The sequence below is a fragment of the Macrotis lagotis genome, chromosome 2, assembly GCF_037893015.1.
Source record: "Macrotis lagotis isolate mMagLag1 chromosome 2, bilby.v1.9.chrom.fasta, whole genome shotgun sequence".
Taxonomy (NCBI): domain Eukaryota; kingdom Metazoa; phylum Chordata; class Mammalia; order Peramelemorphia; family Peramelidae; genus Macrotis; species Macrotis lagotis.
This window is the reverse complement of record NC_133659.1, coordinates 325,100,142-325,119,386: the sequence shown is the minus strand read 5'-3', so window position 1 is coordinate 325,119,386 and position 19,245 is coordinate 325,100,142. Positions and strand designations below refer to the sequence as shown.

Genomic DNA, 19,245 nt, shown 5'->3' with positions numbered 1-19,245 from the left:
ATGATGAGGTGAGAACATCTGATTGCTAAGATTCTTTCCAGCTCTGAAACTTCTTATCCTAAGTAGCCAAATATCCCAGAGTCATACCAGATAGAAATGAGAACACTGTTTAGGAATTCAGGACCACAGAGAATGGATGCTCCCCACTCTGAATGGGGGCTGTTTCTTTATTCACATAAAATTGATTTGGTCACCCTTCTGGCCAAGGAGTTCACATTTCATTGGGTACAGAGGGAAGGGAGATTATGAACCTCTGCTCTTCGTAGCCCATAAGTGATTAAGTTGACTTTGACCAAGTTAAAAGGAAAGGGCTGGAAATGAGCCCTTAGGAGGGTCTGCTGGCTCCATGGGTCTGCAACCACTTGTCTTTCCTGTTACAAGATGATAGTTGAGAACATGGCTTCCCCGGGATCAAAAATAACCCTTTGGAAATGAGACATCACCAGCAAGGACTTTATTTCTAGGGTTCATTTCCTTCATGGGTATTTAATAAGATAGCCACTCAATAAATGTGGGTTGACTAAAGATCTGCCATGATTAAGCACAGGCTTCTTGGACCCTGAATCTTACAAGTCCCAGAAGAATCAAATTTCTGAGAGATCAGAAACTTCAAAATTTCTCTTGGAGCCCAGATCTGGGTTCAGATCCCACTTCAGACATTCCCTAGGTTTATAACCTGGGCTGCTTCTCCATAGGTAAATGGTGATGGAGCCAATAGAATCCAGGGAGGAACAGGTTCCAATGGGGAAAAAAAACATTAAACAGGGACTGGACTTGAATCCTGACCCTGATGCTGGCCTTGGGCAAGCCACAAGTTCCATGCCTCATTTTCCTTATCTGTGGCATGAGAGGGTTGGATTTGCCGAGTTCCTGGCCAGTTCTAAATCTATGATGGCTCAATTGGCCTTATGTTCCTATTGGCGCCTTCCCTTTCCCAACAGAGGTACAATTTTTTCCTCCTCTCCTCCTAACCCACTATTTGGGGACTGTGTTGAGTTTTAAAGAGTAGCTGTTGTTTCCACAGAAGTTCACCAAGATGAAACCATCATTGAGTCCAAACTAGTTTCTGACAATTTGAGGCATTAGAAAGGAGGGGATACTTGAGAACCTGGACTGAATCCTATAGGACCTTTGGCAATTCATTTCTCCAAGCCTTAGTTTCTTCATCTGTAAAATGAAGGGGCTGGACCAGATCACCCCTAAAGACCCTTCCAGTCCAAAAATCTAAGATCCTATGAGTCCTTCCTGTAGGATTGAATCCTAACTGAACCTTACAGTGGCCTGGCCCTACTTCTATCCTTCCTTGGTCTCTTTACCCAGCACTTGGGTGTATGTATTGTCACAATTATTGGTTAGGAATGTGGAAGCTCTTAGCCAGGAGTGAGAGATAATCAGATGACAAAGACTCTTTGATGCAAAACATGAGGTTACTGGAGCTTGTAAGGATTTAGCATTTCTCCTTGTCCTCCCTCCTCCATTAGATAGATCAGAGATCACAACTTCTTTCTTTCAGAGAAACAGAGGACTAGGAAATTCTATAGTTAGAAAGATCTGCAGAAGTCATCGAATCCCAGAGCTCCCCAAGGGGGATCCCCTATGAAGAAGAAGGAGGAGGAGGAGGAGGAGGAGGAGGAGGAGGAGGGGGAAGAAGAATATCTAACGTGTGTATGTATGGGTGAAAATAGTAAGTAAGGAGACAGAAATAGAGAGACAGACTGGCAGATAGATAGATAGATAGATAGATAGATAGATAGATAGATAGATAGATAGATAGACAGATAGATATAGATATAGATAGATAAGTAGATTAGATAGAGATGGATGGATGGATGGATGGATAGAAAGAGAGAAATGGATGTTGATGTAGATAAGTAAGATATAATAGATATGGACAGACACGATGTCTGATTAGAGATCAATATAAATATAGATGGATAGATATATAATGTAGCTACTTAAATGTGCATGTATTTATAGTGCATTAAGGTTTGCAAAGAACTTTACAAATCTTCTTTGGTTCTCATAATAACTTGGAGTGGGGGTAAGTACTATTTTTATCCCCATTTTACAGATGGGAAAACTGAGGCAGATGGAGATGAAGTGACTTCCCCAAGGTCACCTAGCTAGGAAACATCTGAGGTCAGCTTTGAACTCTGATATCCCCGATTCAGAGTCCAAGGTTGTGTCCTTTCAATACTAGTCCTTTATGACAATCCTGAGAGGGGGAGATGGAAAGATATTCAGCTGTCATCTAGTCTAGAATGTTGTCCTTAAAAATAATTCTCATCTAGGGCTCCTAGGTGGCACAGTGGATAGAGCATTGGCCCTGGAATCAGGAGGACCTGAGTTCAAATCTGGTCTCAGATACTTCATAATTACCTAGCTGTGTGGCCTTGGGTGAGTCACTTAACCCCACTGCCTTGCAAAAAAAAAAACCCAAACCAAAAACTAAGTAAATGAATAAATAAATAAAAATACTCCTCATCTCAATATGACCAATAAGTGGCTTCTTGAAGGCCTCCAGTGAGAAGAATTCTGGCCCTTCCTCCTGAGGGAGCACACCCTTTCCCCTCTTCAGGATGCCTCTGATTGTTCTGAAGTGTTTCTTGACCTCCAACCTAAATTGACTTCTTTGCAATTTTTTCCCATGGCTTCCTAGCTCTGTTCTCTTGGGTCAAATAAAACAAATCTAGCTTCTTCCTGCTACCCCTCCTCAGTCTGGTCATCAGAACTCTGCATAATCCACCTTCATTCCGCCTTTCCAGGCGAATTCCACATCAGTCCCTTTGGCATCATCCAGTTCCTGCCAAACTGGCCCATTGGCTATTCCCCAAACTCGATATTCCATCAGCCCACCACCATGCCTTTATCCCCAACGCTGAGCACACACACCCTCCTCACCTCTCAAACTCCAAAGCTTCCTTCAAGGTCCAGGAAGGGAAGGGAAGACTTTCCGGATTCTCCAGTTGTCAATTCCCTCTCCTGCCTCAAAAGATCATGTATGAGCTTGCCGACTTACATACTGTGAGGAAACTCCTTGATGAGTTGGGGCTCTTTCCCCCTTTGTCTTTGCAACCTGGCACCTAGCACCTAGTAATATCTGTTAAAAATTGGATTGCAGTTGCCCGGTTTCTATCAGAATACTCACAATGACAACAATATTAATAATTATGATAAATACTAACATTTATATAGCACTGTGCTATTTATCTCATTTGATTCTCACAACCACCCTGGGAGGTAAGTCTATTATTAAGCCCATTTTACAGATGAGGAAACTGAGGCAAACAGTCAAGGACTTCACTACCTCCCAAGGCAACCTACTCCTAAGCACCAAGAAGTTTTTCCTAGTCTTACAGAGAGCAGAAATTCTTGCATCTTCCACACCTCCTAATTCTAACCCCCCCTAAACACAAAGGAACAAAACTAACAATCCCTTTCCCACATGATGGCTCATCTGGCTGCCATGAGGCCTCTCTTGTCCAGGCCTAACAGTCATGGTTTCTTCAACTGCTGTAATCTGGGTCAGAAGCCAGAGAGGGTCACCCCTGGGCCTCCTCTGCTCAAAGTCCTGAGGCCTTGACCAGAAGTATTTTATCTAGGTCTAAAATGAGGTTCTTGAAAGAGCAGGAAGAAGAGATGGAGTCTGATATTTGTAGATCAAAAAGAAAGATGAGAAACCAAGCCTGGGAGATTTCTTTACTCAGTGTCCCCCTCTGCACATGAGTTTCTTCATTGTGCAAAGGGAAGAAGCTCCTATGGGGCAACAAGTCCTCTTAGCTCATCCCCTAAAATTACTCTCCTAGATTTTCTCTCCTCCTCTCTTTCTGCTGTATCTCTCTGCCTCCCCCTCACTCCCCGGCTCTCTCTTTCTCTCTCTCTCCTCCCTATCACTGACTTTATGCCTGTTGCTCATTCTCTCTCCCTCCCTCTCTTGAACTCTTCCCAATTCTCCTTTTCTCTTTCTCTTTCCTCTTCTGTCCCAAAGTCTCTTTGTTTCTGTGTCTCTGTCTCACTCCTCTGATTCTCAGTCCTGCTTTCCCATTTCCTCTGTCTTCCTATCTTTCCCTCTCTCTCCTCCTCTCCTTTCCCATTTCTCTCTCTCTCTCTCTCTCTCTCTCTCTCTCTCTCTCTCTCTCTCTCTCTCTCTCTCTCTCTCTCTTCTCTTTTCTCCTCCCCAGGTTCTGGTTGTCAATCTCTTCCCTTCTCTTGCTTCTATCTCTCCCGCTCTCCTGTTTTTTTAGTCTCTATCTCTTCCCACTCTGTCGCTGCTTCTTTCCCTGCCTCTGTCCCTGTCTCCGTTTTTCTCTTCTCTCTTATCCTATTTCCTCTTCTCTCTGCCTCTTCCCACTTTTTCTCTATCAATCTCCATCTCCATCTCCCTTGGTCTTGGACTCTGTCCCTGTCTCTGTCTTTCTCTTCTCTCTTATCCTATTTCCTCTTCTGTCTCTTCCTCTTCTCGTTTTTTTCTCTATAAATCTCCATCTCCATCTCCTTTTGTCTTGGACTTTGTCTCTGTCTCTCTCTTTCTCTCTCTCTCTTTCTCTCTCTCTCTCTCTCTCTCTCTCTCTCTCTCTCTCTCTCTCTCTCTGTCCTCTTTCCCTCTCCTCCCTACTTTTCTTCCTCCTCCAGCCTCTGCATGCTGTAAGTAACATAAGAATAGCAGACCAAGACGGAGGGGCCATCTCAGAAAAGACACGGCCCAGTCAAGGGCGCCACTGGCTACACGGCTAGTGGGAACTGATGGACCAAGGCCTAATCCCACCTTTAGTGTTGGTGGTGCTGTGAAGTAGTCCTAGCGTTTGGGAAATCAACATAGAATGACTTGAAAAGAGTGAACCTTCACCCCAAAACTGAGTCCCGCCAAGGTCAGAGATCCTATATCTATCCCCAAATTCCTAGCAATTCTTTGTGGTAGCAAAACCAGGAAACAAACTGAGTGTCTGTTGGTTGAACAGTGTGATAAAGATGAATGCAATTATGCTATGGAAGGAACAATCAAAGTGATGAATTCCAAGAGACAGGGAAGGCTTCTGTGAAAGGAGACAGAACAAAAGAATGTGGAACCAAGAGAACAAGAGGCTAGGTATCTCCAGGAACAGAATGGGGACAAAACACAAGAAGGCAATCAAACTCTGATTAATTGGTAATGAACAACTTTGTCACAGAACTAATGAAACACACCTTCCTCATCTTAGTAGAAAGGTGGGGGACTAAGGGTGTGCAATATGGTATACACTGTCAGAAATAGCTACATCAGATGGTTTTACTCAATTTTTTTTCTTTTTTTACAAGGGATGGGACAATGGTGGGGGAAGACCTTCTGTTAAAGGTAACTAACATTGAGAGGAAACAAGAAACAAAAGCCAACAATAAAACTTTCTAGACTCAATCCCCTTTGACACTCCAGCAAAATATGTGGAAGGTTCCTTCCAAGCATTTATTTCTCTGCATGACTCAGAAAGTCACTCTTTTGCCCTTCCCTATAACATGGCAGGAATGGGTGTGGTGGACCCAATGGCCTCTATGGTCCATCACAATGCTACATCCAGTCAATGAAAAGGGTTTATTAGAGATTTGGAAGAAAGGACCCATTTCTGAAAAACATCAGAAGAAAAAAGAAGCAACGACTTCTCTTTTTCACTTTACTACATTTTTTAATTGTCAAGATGATTCCCTGTTCCTGACATGCCTATAGGACATCAAGATGTACAAAGCATTTTACATCCATTATCTCATTTGAACTAGCTGCAAAAACTACTCCCTGAAGCTCCATAACCTCCAAATCCTGCCCTTTCTTTCTCAGTAAAGGTTTGAGTTGTCTTTGTTCTTCCCTGTCTCAGGGGCCTAACTCCCAGATCTACCCCTGGGAAAAGCTCAACATTCTATCGTTGGCACACCTGAATGTCACACTTTATTTCTTCAATGTATGCCTCCTTTCCTGCCAGGGTAACGTTGACTTGGATGAAATGTGCGTATCATAAAAGTCATACTGCTAGAACAAAGTCATCCATCCATGGCCAGACTTCTCTTGATGGGTTACTTATTCCATTATCTAGCTCTTCTGATTTTTGTTTTTTTGCAAGGCAATAGGGTTAAATGACTTGCCCAAGGTCACACAGCTAGGTAATTATTAAGTCTGAGATCAAATTTGAACTCAGATCCTCCTGACTCCAGGGCTGAAGCTCTATCCACTGTGCTGCCCAGCTTCCCCATAGCTAGTGATCAGATTGAGCTGAGTTGAACAGCTCACCATGCCGCTTATATCACCACTGAGGACATCAGTGACATAATTCTGGAGAAAGTATTTAAGTTACCTGTGGCTAATAAGAGTGTCAGTGCACCTTAGGAGACCACGACCTTCTTGTCCAGCCCCAGGTTAGAGATGGAAAGTGACTTGCTCCAAATTGCATCATTAAGTGTCCAAGGCAAAGATTTGAACACAGGCTTCTTGACTTCTGTGTTCACTATACTCTCTGACTCTACTAGAGAGGAGAGGAAAGGAGAGAGGAGAAGAAGAGAGGTAAGGAGAAAGGATTGAGGGAAGGGAAAAGTGTGTGTGTGTGTGTGTGTGTGTGTGTGTGTGTGAGAGAGAGAGAGAGAGAGAGAGAGAGAGAGAGAGAGAGAGAGAGAGAAATGGGGGTGGAATCTAAAAGACAGCAATAACAGCTGATACACAGAAGCCACCTCAAAAATTTTTATTCAAATTGGGGGAAAGGGAGAGAAGGAAATAAGCCTTTATAGAATGCAAAGTATGTGTCACTCACTGTGCTAAATGCTTTTTCATAAATATTTTCTTATTTGATCCTCATAACAACTCTAGGAAGTAGGTGCTATAATGATCACCATTTTACAGTTGAGGAAACTGAGGCAAACAAAGGTTAAGTGACTTGTCCAAGGTCACAGAGTCAATAAGAGCTTAAGGCAGGATTTGAATTTGGGTCTTCCTGACTCAAGGCCATCATGCTCTACCCAATGCCCCACCAGTACTGACTCAGTCACACTCATTCTGGCTGTGTGGTTCCAGACAAGTGACTAAACCTCCTTGGGCTCTATGCCAGTGGAGTGAGAGTGGGGGCCAGGCCACAAGCACCTGCAAAACTCCCCAGTGCTGCCAGACTCAGGCTAAAATATAATTGGGAAATGTTTAACAGAATAAAGAAAAATACAAAACAATGCAGATAATGTTAATTTGTGGTTTTTCTATGTCAATATATGACCCTTTCAATTTGATTTTGATGTCACAGCCTAAAGGCAATTCTCTAAAATCTGTCAATAAGAGAGGCTGATGAGTTTTGGCAGAGAGAGTTTTCACCTATATCTACCTAATCATAGCTTCTTTTCAGCTGGAAACTTCCTATCAGGCATCAAGTCAGCATCCTACTCTGCTGATGTTCAGTGGATTATTACACAGATGAACAAAATGTTTGCTTTCTGTAACTGAATAAAATGGTTGGCATATAAACACCTCTTCTGTAGATTCACTGAAATAGAGTCAATACAACCCCCAGAGGTAGAGGAGGATGAGAAGATGTTGCATCCTGTCCCCACCTGGTTTTGATTTTCTTTTTCATTAGATCTTTAGAAGTTGAAAGCTTTTCATTCCAAATATACTGCAAGTTGAGTATCACTACTGATGTCACCTATTAAAAATGTTGCTCAGGGGTCCAGTCTGGATGGAACCCAGGGAGAGCATCAAGTGGATGAGTTTGGAACCAGATTGTGAAGGCTTTAGAGGCCATACAGAGGAGTCTATATTTCATCCTGGGAGCAACAGGTAGCTGCTGAAGGTGCTCTGAGCAGGCAGCACAGGGATCAGATATGGGCTTTAGGAATAAACTTTCTTTGGGAGTTTCTTCTCAGTCTCATTTTTTGTCTTTGTATTCTTAGCATCTAGCTATGGATTGAAAAAAAAATTAAATGGATAGATAGATAGACAGGTGGATAGGTAGATGGATGGATGGATGGTCAGACGGACAGACAGATGGACAGAGTGGCAGCTAGATATGGATGATAGGTAATGATGGATATGAATGAATACTAGATAGTTATGTGTGGATAGAAAGATTATAGATAGATAGTAATGGGTAAAAGAAGATAGATATGGATGATACTTAGTTGTGGGTGGATAATAGATGTGAATAGATAATATCTAGACAGGTATGATGGATAGATTAGAGATAGATATAGATGATGGATGTGGATGGATAGACAGATTACAGATAGATAACAGAAATGGATAGATGGGGAGAGAGAAAGAAATGGAATAAGAAGAAATAAGTAGAGAAAATGTTGTTCTTATTTAAGCTTCTTGGTATCTAGTACATTTAAATGATTGTGGAATGAGATGTTCTGGATGACTGAATACTTCAATTAACAGAGAATGGCCACATGCAAATACCACTCACAGATCACAGATTTACAGAAAATAAGAATACAATTAAAATACACTGTGCTGAAATGTTTTAATTAAATTAAAATATTGTTCTTAAATGTATTATTATTATTGCTAGTGTTACTATTATTATTATCATTCTGTGTCCCTTAGGTTGCACATCGTTATTTTGTGACTTTGATTTCCTCTGAGAGTTTCCCTTTCTATTCACTTCAACTTTCTTCTTTTTTGCCTCCTAAAGCATGCTGGGGCAAAGTGATGCCCACACAGTCTAATTCAACTGAGGACAGCCCTCTGGGCTCCACACAGACTGGGGGCCACTGATGATTATTTACATGATTATTTCATACTTGTCACCTCTCCAGGTGCTTTAAGCCCAATAATTAACTTGATTTCGCCTGAATCCCTTGTCAGGGAGATGATCTGTTGCCCTCATAACTTCCTCTGTAGTAGAGTTAAGTGACTGGCCCAAGTCACACAGGCAGACACACTTGGAATCCTCTCCTCTCTTATCGCAAGGCCATCAAGTTCACTAGAGTCTCTCTGCTGTTCGATTTCCACCATGCATCGTAATTATAATTGCTAAGAATTTCAAAATGACACAGGTGCTCCTAGTTACCCTCTCCTGATCCAGATGCAAAGTTTTCATTTTTGTTCAACAATTTAATTTCAAAATATGTTCCTGGAAGGGAAGAACCACTGAGGCCCTGGTTTGGAGACAGGGTGTGTGGTGTTTAAGATGAGTTTATGACATCTGATCTGGCCTGGCCTTGCTGTATGACTGTCAGGATAGCAAACTGGAATAATGGCAACTGTCTAGAGAGCTTTTAGGCAGAGAGGAAACATGGTAATGTGGACATGAGGAAAATAAAAGGCCATTGAAAGCGTATGAGGGATGATGATGGCTCAGGCTAATTAACATTCCAAAAGTGATTTACTGTCCTGAGACTGGAAAGAGACCATTAAAAAGGAAAACAAACTAGAGCATCACTTCTCTCCACTTCGAGAGTAATCCATTTACCATCAAGTCTGCATTAGTGTCACAGATTCATATATCACAGCAAATAAAATGAGATGGTGAGCTGCTCATCACTGCAAGGAGTTCAAAGCAGAGGTTACACAACTTGCCAGGGATGTCGGAGAGTTGCTTCAGGTTTCAGGCAGAGAGACTGAATCAGATAACCTGAAAGATCCCTTCTGACTCTAAGCCTGTAAGATTTAAGGGAAGGAGAGATGGAAAGAGGGAGGGAAGGAGAGAGAAAGGGAGTCAAGAATAAAGGGAGGGAGGGAAGAGACAGAGGAGGAAGAGGAGGGAGGAAGAAAGGAAAAAAGGAAGGAGGAAGGAAGGAAGATAAGAAAGAAGGAAAGGAGGAAGGTTGAATTCTGTCTCTCTCTCTACCTTGTTTTCTCTGTATCTGTCTCCTATCTATGATGATCTTTCTGTCTTTTCCCCTCTTTCTCTTTATCTCTGTCTCATTCTATCTGTGTCTCTGTCTCTGCCTCTCCTGCTAATCCTAACCAGAAAAGGAGGGTAATGAAATGGGTTGACCAGGACAGAGGCATTTTTAGTGGTATCTTCACAAGGATTAGGCAGTCTAAGGTTGCTGATATTTTTAGGTGGCTCTGGCATAACAGAGGGAAATTTCTAATTCATCTCTTTACATCTACCCTCTCCCCTATCCAGTCATTCAGTTAAATCACAGGTGAGACCATCATCACTCTCCATCTCAAGAAGCTTCAACTCTAGTTAAAATACAAATTCCTTTATTTGGGCTTTAAGCCCTTCACAACCATCCCAATTTTCCAGGCATCCCAATACTCAAATGTATTTCTGATCCCACAGTTCCTTGCAACAATATAGTTTACAATCCATCCTGCCCTCTGTGTCCCTTGTCCGTGTTCTCCCAAAGTCTGACCCAGGGGATCACACCCTTTCAAAGTGGATCACACATTCTCCCTTATGCACTCTGTACTCTAGATAACAACCACAACCAGAAGCATTTATAAGTAGTTTTAAGGTTAAAAAAAACACTTTACAAATCTCATTTGATCCTTGAGGTAGTTGATAGTAATTAGCCCCATGTTACAGCTGAAGAAATTGAGACTGAGAAAGGTTGAGTGACTGGCTGCAACTTGTAAATGTCTAAGGCAGGATCTGAACTCAGATCTTCCTGACTCCACATTATGCCATCTAGCTGCCATTCCCACAACATTCCATCTCCTATACTTTTGTCTTAGCCTGGATTCCATCCTAAGCCTAAGGAGAACATCTCCTCACCTCTCTCTCTCTCTTCACCTTAATTGTTTGTTCCTATAAAGATCTTTCCTACATTTTCCCAGCAGTCAGTACTCTCCTCTTCCCCAGTGACTTCCTGCATATTTTCCTGTTTGTTGATCGGTGTCCGTGTCATTCCCCCTCAGTTGAATGTAAAGTCCTTGTGGGTAAGGACCGTTTCATTTCTCTTTGGATCTCCTGTGTGCTTGATACATAAAATGCATTACATAAAAATTTGCTGAGTTGACTTATGATCGTCTTGGAAGACCTCAGCTGAGGCTTGGATCTGAGAGTCAAAGTGGCTGATTTTGAGGCTGCCACTTACTCCATCAGTGACCTGGAGCAATCACCTTGATTTTCTGGATCCCAGTTATGAATTGAGTTGATTGGATGAGGTTATAACAACAAATTTACAAAGTATCTCACATTCTTTGACTTTTTTGAGTTCTGCAAATGTTGCTTAAGATCAAACTAATAATAAACTAGCAAGAGGCAGGATTTGAACCTACACGTTTCTGTTTCCAAAGTCATCCCTCTATCTACCATGCCACAAGGCAGACATTAGTATCTTTTGTAACCCTAATATTCTATGAATCTGTGGAATAAACTTCAAATACTACTTTAAGTTCCCATCCAGACTATAGTTCTAAGATGAAAGAAATAGAAATGTTGACAAATTTGGAAGAAAAAGAAATTACCACATGGTAATCATTTATATAGAGGTTATTTTTCTGGATAATTCAACTGGTAAGTGAAGAAATCAAAACTGGGCTCTGAGCAACCAGAAGAGAGTTCCTGGAGTTCATCTCCTTTATTCAAAGGGGATTCCTTTGGGTCTTCATTCAGACATTTTTATTTTTATTTCAGAAGCAATTATAACTAGCTGGTCAATGAAAAAGAAGGAGGAACAGGTAGTGTTGGGAGCCAACACAGTGAAGATGACAAGTGAAAACTCCTAGCCTTGTAGAGAGGGAACAGAAAGAAAAACTATAAAAATAAGGCACAGACAGGGAAAAAACCAAACAAACACATAATCTGGGAGCAGTGTTGAAGCCAAGAACCCTATACTCTTTAATAAAACCCAACAGTGTTCAATGTTGGATGGCCAGTGATGAACCTCTGACAGCAACTAATGGCTAAGGTATATTCATTACACTCTCTTTAATAAGACAGGGAAGTGGGTGGTGCAGTGGCTGGAGCTCTGACCCTGGAATCAGGAGGACCTGCGTTCAAATCTGACCTCCAAAACTTAATAATTATCTAGCTATGTGACCTTGGGCAAGTCACTTAACACCCTCCCCCCACTGCCTCACAAAATAAAACATAAAATAAGATAGGGGAGTGGCTAATATGTTTCCCATTTGGGTGGAAAACTTTCTCAAAATTGGATAGATGTAGCTGTTGCCTTAAAAATTCCAAGGAAACAAGTGGTAGCAGAAGATGAAAGCAAGGTAAAGCTTACTTATACCCTCGCTGATAAATGGAATTTAAAAAATGAACACACTAGAACTTCATGAGAAAATGAACTGAGAAAGAAACAGTGCCAACTCAAACAGACCTAAACAACTCTGCGGGCTTCCTTCTTAAATTATAACCATTCTTTAAAAAAATAAATACAAAAACTGTCTTAAAAAATTGTGGATTATAAAAGCAAAATCCATTAAAAAGAAAAAAGGAGGAAAGAATACAGAGATGGGGCTTTAAGGGTACTCCAGTTCAACCTTCCCATTATGTAGAGATGAGGAAACTGAGGCCCAGAAAGACATAATAGCTTCCCCAATGATACCTAATTGATGGATCCCAGACTAGAGCTCAAGTCTTCTGACTGCCAAGTCAGTGATCTTTCCATTACAACAAGCTCCTTCCCAGAGAAAACATTGCCTGAACCAAAGGAAGTCCCTTTGACCTTCAGACCCTCAGTCTTTTATGAAACAAAACCCATCAAAACAGAAGGGAACTTAGCCTGATGAGGTCACCTGTGGTCAAATAATCTATCCAGCAGAGCCAAACTAGAGGAGTCCAGGGCAGCCTCTTAACCATCATCTTGTGGTCTATTAATGGTAGGTAATTTCCTATCTCTCTTTTCTCTCTGGTTTTCTGTTGGATGGTATGGTAATTGTCTTCTAGATGGCTAAAAGTCTAGGAATGAAGGAAATGGACCTTTCTTTAAAAAAAATCATCAGAGGGCAGCTAGGTGGCACAGTGGATTAGAGTGCTGGTCCTGGAGTCAGGAGGACCCAAGTTCAAATTCAGTCTCAGCCACTTAAAAATTTTCTTGCTGTGTGATCTGGGGCAAAAACCAAAAATAAAAAAGAAAGAAAGAAAGAAAGAAAGAAAGAAAGAAAGAAAGAAAGAAAGAAAGAAAGAAAGAAAGAAAGAAAGAAAGAAAGAAAGAAATCATCAGAGCTGGTATAGGAAGCTTTCAAGGAAGAAACTCCTTGCACCAAAGCAAGATCTGCACCTTCTTGAAAACGTTTAGCCTCAGAGACTTGCCTGGACCCAATGAGTCACATTTACCCATGACTTCTAGGTCATGACCCAAACTCAGGTCTTCCTGCCTTTGAAGCTGGCTCTCTATCAACCAGTCTATGCTGTTTCTCATCAATCTTGATCCTCTCTCTGGAACTAACCAGTTGACACTAACTTGGGAAGTTATGTTCCCCCCCCCCATGCCCCCCTTTCCTCATCTATAACCTTTTGATCTAGGAAATTCTAAGAGGTAGGATGTTAACATACCATCTAGCTGTGGGATGCTGGAAAAACTAATCTCTGATCCTGCTTCCTTATCTGGAAAATGAGAGCTAAGTCTCTAAAGTCTCTTCCAGGTTTCTCTCTCCCAGAAATTCTTCTGGTTTGGATATTAGAGGGCAGAGTCTATGGGAATGGGAAAGGGGAAGGAAGAGGTAACTTGGGTGCTGTCTATAGAGAAGGTGCCTCCCACTGATCAAAGGGACAGAAATGGGAAGAGTCTCTAGTCAGCCTTCAGATTCTGATTTTCTGCCACCACAGAGTTCCCAAGACTTGGTCCTATTCTCTTCTGCCAAGCCCAGCTGGGCTATGGGAGCTCCTTGAATGCAAAGCCCCCTTTTACAGTTTTTCTTGGTATCTCTAGTGTATAGAATAATGCCTGGCACATAGTAAGGACTCACGTAGGACTCAAGGAATGTTTGGTGCCTATTTGATCGGACCTCAGTTTTCTCATCTGGCACTGTCAGATGACTGGCACTGCCAATAACAGGAGCGTTTTGAAGGCTGGGCTTGTATCTTTGGCTCTCTTTGTAGCCCCCAGGGCTTAGCATGATGCCCAGCTCCCTGACTGATTTTATTAAGGTTCAGTTTTCTCCCCTGGAAATGAGGCTGAGCCTGCAGCCCTACAGTCAATGAAGTGTAAGCTTCCTGAGGAGGACTGGATAGGGACTGCCCTTCTGTGCAGCTTACACTGCCACCCCCCACCTACCCGCACCCCCCAGCCTGCCCTGAAATACATATTTGCTCTCAGACTGACAACTGAACCAAAGTCTGGAAATGTCCCCTCTCCCCGAGGCAGGAGAATTCTGGCATGCCGGGGCCCCCACCGCCTGTCCTTGGGCACCAACCCCTCCTGGCTCTCTCTCTCTCTCTTGCAATCAGGGGAATATGGGGAGGGGGGGGATTCGGGTTCTGCAAGATCGGGGCCCATCACCGGAGCAGCCTCCAGGGTAAACATGCAGCAACAAGAATGAAATCGGGCCAGAAAGACAACATTTCGGGCCCCACCGTGCAAGCTCCGGCCAAACCGCTGAATATGGAACAAAGTTTGGGGAGTCTCTGGTTACGCTGCTACCATTTCCTGTGGAAAATGGAGGCTTTGAAGTCTCTAACTCGGGCTTTCTGACAACGATGGGGCGGCGGGGGCCCCCCCTTCCTCTCTCTCTGTGTCTCTCTCTCTTTCTCTCTCCCTCCCTCTGTCTGTCTCTCTGTCTCTGTATCTCTCTCTCTCTCTCTCTCTCTCTGTGTCTCTCTCTCTCTCCCTCCCTCTGTCTGTCTCTCTGTCTCTCTCTCTCTCTCTGTCTCTCTCTCTGTCTCTGTCTCTGTCTCTCTCTCTCTCTCTCTGTCTCTCTCTCTCTCTGTCTCTCTGTCTCTCTCTCTCTGTCTCTCTGTCTCTCTCTCTCTCTCTGTCTCTCTCTCTCTCTGTCTCTCTCTCTCTCTCTCTCTCTCTCTCTCTGTCTCTCTGTCTGTCTCTCTCACACACAGAGCGCCACCTGCCCCCACCCCATCGGCTCCCCGCGCTGCTCTGCTGTCCCGGGGTGCCGGTCCCCCGGCGGCTCCGCCCGGCCCCGTCCGTCTCCCCTGCTGTCTCTCCCCGGTCCCCGGGGTGTCGGGGGGCTTCTCCCCCGGGAGCGGCCGGGCGGCGGGGGCTCGCCCTGTGCGCGCCCCAGCGCGGGGGCAGCTGCAAGGTCAGCCGTGGCGCGGGGGGCGCGGGGGGCGCGCGGGGGGCGCGGGGGGCGCGCGGGGGGCGCGGGGGGCGCGCGGGGGGCGCGGGGGGCGCGGGGCACTCACCGTGGGCGTTCTTCCCGCAGATGAGGTGCTGGTAGGGCTGCAGCAGCCCCCAGAGCTCCGGGTCGTTGCTGACCGTCTGCTCCAGGGACTCCAGGGTGAAGCGCGGCGGCTCGGGGGGCGCGTGGGGGGGCGGCTGCGGGGGGTGGGGCGCGGGGGGCCCGGCGGCCGGGCCCGCGCAGCAGCCCCCCGGCCCCCCGCCGCAGGCCCCGGCGCCCGGGGCGGCCTCGCGCTCGGCCGGGCCGCGGGGCGGCGGCGGCGGCGGCGGCGGCGGCGGCGGCGGCGGGGGCAGCAGCGGCGGCGGCGGCGGCGGCGGGGGCGCGGCGGGGGGCGGCGGGGGGCCCGGGGGCCCCGGGGGCCCCGCGGCCAGCACGCGGCCGTAGATGTCGCGCAGCAGGCTCTCCATGCCGGCGGCCAGGCAGATGGCGGCGTGCTCGTGGACGCGCAGCGCCACGCGGCTGTCCAGCATCCAGCGGTGCACCTTGCCCACGGACAGCGTGAGGCCGCAGCGCGCGGACTTGCCGCGGCCCAGGCGCTGGGCACCGGCGCCGCTCATGGCGTAGAGCGAGAGCGCGGCCAGCGCGGCGGCCGAGCAGCGCGCGGCCAGCCCCCAGGACAGCACGACCCGCAGCGCGCTGCGCACCTCGTGCGGCCCGCACTTGGCCAGGCGCAGGCTCAGGCGCTGCGCCTCGCGGGCGATGCGCACCAGCGCGCGGCTGGCCAGGCGCGACAGGCGGCCCAGCGCGGCGGGGGGCAGCGCGGCGGCCGCGGCGGCCGGCGGCCCGGGCGCGGCCCCCGCGGCCGGCGGCCCCAGCAGCAGCGCCTCCAGCTCGGCCAGGCTCCAGGGCACGTCGTCGAGGTCCGGCAGCAGGCGCGGGCAGTGCGGGCCGGCGCAGTCCAGGCCCTCGGCGTCCTCGCCCAGCGCGCCGCTGACCGTGTCGAAGCTGTCGCGCCGGCCGAGCATGGGGTCGGCTAGGGCCGGCCGCCGGCCGCCGCCATGGGGCCGCGGGGCCGCCGCCGCCTGCGAGTCGGAGCCGCACAGCGACAGGCTGGAGGAGCGCAGCGAGTCGGCCGCGCCACCATAGCCCGAGTCCAGCGTCAGGTCCTCCAGCGTGCGGCCCGCGCTCTTAGCCCGCCTGGCCATCGCGGCCGCGCCGCATGCTGCTGCCCCGGGCCCGGCGCGGGCGGGAGAGCCGGGGGCGGGGCGGGGCGGGGCGGGCCGGGCGGGGCGGGGCCCCCCGGCTCCTGGCCGGGGCGCGCGGGGCCGGGGGGCGGCGGCGGCCGCGGGGCCGGGCCGGGCCGGAGGGCGAGCGGAGCCGGGGCCGGGGGGCGGCGGCGGCGGCGGCGGCGGCGGCGGCGGCGGCGGCGGAGGCCGGCCTCGCTCTCCCGGCCCGCGCCGGCCCGCCAGCCCGCTGGGGACGGAGGCGGGGGGCGGGCCGCCGGCGCGGCCAATCGGGAGGCGGCATGCTAATGAGCCGCCGCCCCGCCCCCTCCCCGCCCCCGCCCCGCGGAGCCGGGCCCAGGAGGCCGCCCGGGCCCGGCCCCGGCCCGGAGACGGGGCCCGGCCCCGCGCCCGCCCCGCCCGCCCCCGGGGGAGGGGGCCGCTGCGAGCCGGGGAGGGGGCCCAGGAGTCGGACCCGGCCGGGGGGGGTGGGGGGCGCCCGGGACCGGGGCGCGGCGGCTCCTGGCCTCAGGCCGCCCCGGGGGGCTCCCCCGCGGCCCGCGCTCTCGGGGCGTCGGGGCCGGGGGCTGAGCGAGGGGAGGGGGCGAGCGGCGGGGCCCCGAGGCCGCCCGGCCCGTGCCCTGCGGAGGGGCAGACGGGGCTGCGGGGCCCGGACCGGTCTCCGCGTCGCCGCGCCTCGGGGCCACCAGGCGCCCTACGGGTCTGCCGCGGCCGAGGTCTGGCCCCCGGCACCGCGCCCGGGGCACAGGCCGGACCCCGCGCCCCCCACTCTCCCGACTCGCAGGGCCCCGGCCTGCAGGGGGTTCCCACTCGTGCGCGACCCCGGGGGCTTTCCTCGGCCCCGCCACTGCAGCCGGTTGCCGTCTCCTTCTCCAGCTCGTCTTATGCCAGAGAGATCCGAGGCCAAAAGCGGGGAGGCGACCTGTCCAGGGTAACACAGCTCGGGAGCATGCCGTCTCCTTCTCCGGCTCATTTCGTACATGAGAATAGTGAGGGGAACACAGTGAAACGCCTTGCCCAAGATGACACAGTTAGGAAACGTTGCCATTTCCTCCCTCCGGTTCATTTTACAGATCAGGAAACTGAGGCAAACAGAATGGAGTGACTTGCCCAAGGAGATACAGCTAGCAAGGGTTGCCGCTTCTTTCTCCAGCTCACTTTACAGATGAGAAAAGTGAGGGAAACAGTGAAATGCCTTGCCCAAGATGACACAGGAAACGTTGCCATTTCCTCCTCCAGTTCATTTTACAGATGAGATAACTGAGGCAAACAGGGTGAAGTGACTTGCCCAAGGGGATACAGCTAGTTTACTCCTTCAGTTCATTCTACAGATGAGGAAACTGAGGCAAACAGGGTGAAGTGACTTGCCCAAGGAGATACAGCTAGTTTACTCCTTCAGTTCATTCTACAGATGAGGAAACTGAGGCAAACAGGGTGAGGTGACTTATCCAAGGGGATACAGCTAGTTTCCTTCTCCAGCTCATTTTACAGTTGAGGAAACTGAGGCAAACAGAATGGAGTGACTTGCCCAAGGTGAGACAGCTAGCAAGGGTTGCCATTTCTTTCTCCAGCTCATTTTACAGATGAGAAAAGTGAGGGAAACAGTGAAATGCCTTGCCCAAGATGACACAGGAAACGTTGCTATTTCCTCTTCCAGTTCATTTTACAGATAAGGAAACTGAGGCAAACAGGGTGAAGTGACTTGCCCAAGGACATACAGCTAGTTTACTCCTTCAGTTCATTTTACAGATGAGGAAACTGAGGCAAACAGGGTGAGGTGACTTATCCAAGGGGATACAGCTAGTTTCCTTCTCCAGATCATTTTACAGTTGAGGAAACTGAGGCAAACAGGAGAGGGAGAGCATAAGTAGAAAAGATTTTAGAGATCATCTACTTCCTCTGTTTTACAAAGGAAACTGAGGCAACCAAGATAAAATGATTTGCCCAAGGTCACACAGCTCGAAAGTGCCTGAAGCTGGATTTGAACTCAGGAAGGGCAGTTTTGCTGATTCCAAGCCCAGCACTCTCTTTACTGCATCACTTACCCCTTCAGCTACACACCCACCTTCCGATTGGCTGGTTCCTCTCAGAAACTCCATTTTAAGGAGGGGAGCCCAGGTCAGCCAAACCTTCATCCTCCTCCAGGTTAGACCCCTGACTCTCCACGAGTTTCTTTACAAAGTCTGTGGCACCCTCATCTCCCCCACCCTCCGTTCCTTTTCTGCTCTCTTATATAGTACCTTCCCCCATTAGACTGTAGGCTCCCTGGGGGCAGGGGTCTGTCTTTCTGCTTAGGCTGGCCCCCCCAGTTCTAACTGCAGTACCTGGGACATGGTGACTTTCTTGCCTCCATGCTGAAGTGGCCCCAGAACACTGGCTACACAAGTAGCCAGAGGGAACAAGATGAGAGTACCTTAGGGAGGTTCCCAATACAGCTGTCTGGGGTCTCCTGGAAGAAACTCCCACAGCAAATGAAAGGAGCCGGTGCAGTTTGGCCTTAGTTTCTACCAAGTCAAGAGGTTGGACTTCAAATTCTGTGTTTCTATGAATTCCACAGAAGTGGGGAGAAGGGAGGGCAATCCGGGAATCTGGAACTGCACGGACAAATGCATGTAGATGGGAAATAGAAGGGGATACTCAGAGACTCCAAAACTGTGGACCACTGTAGCAATAGAATGAGGAAGAACCCACATTACCTTTATCTGGTCATTGCTCCACAGAATTCAGCCATGGGTCCTTCAGCCCTACCCAACTCCTCCCGTGGAAACTTCCAGTGGGAGCACGCAAATTCTCCTGCCAATCCATCTCTCCTCGTTTATCTTGGCCCTAAAATTGGTTTTCAGAAGCTAAAAAAAA

At 48.4% G+C, this 19,245-nt stretch overlaps 1 protein-coding gene across 2 annotated transcripts in view; it reads right to left on the bottom strand.

Annotated features, from left to right (window-relative positions):
- The window catches only part of ABTB3 (ankyrin repeat and BTB domain containing 3), a 284,630-nt gene extending 268,280 nt beyond the window's left edge, over positions 1-16,350 (bottom strand). For both annotated transcript variants that reach the window (XM_074226775.1, XM_074226776.1), the window contains exon 1: positions 15,210-16,350. In XM_074226775.1, coding sequence (XP_074082876.1) covers positions 15,210-16,350 — 1,141 coding nt within the window. The remainder of the gene's footprint in view (positions 1-15,209) is intronic.
- Positions 16,351-19,245: the final 2,895 nt, after the last annotated feature.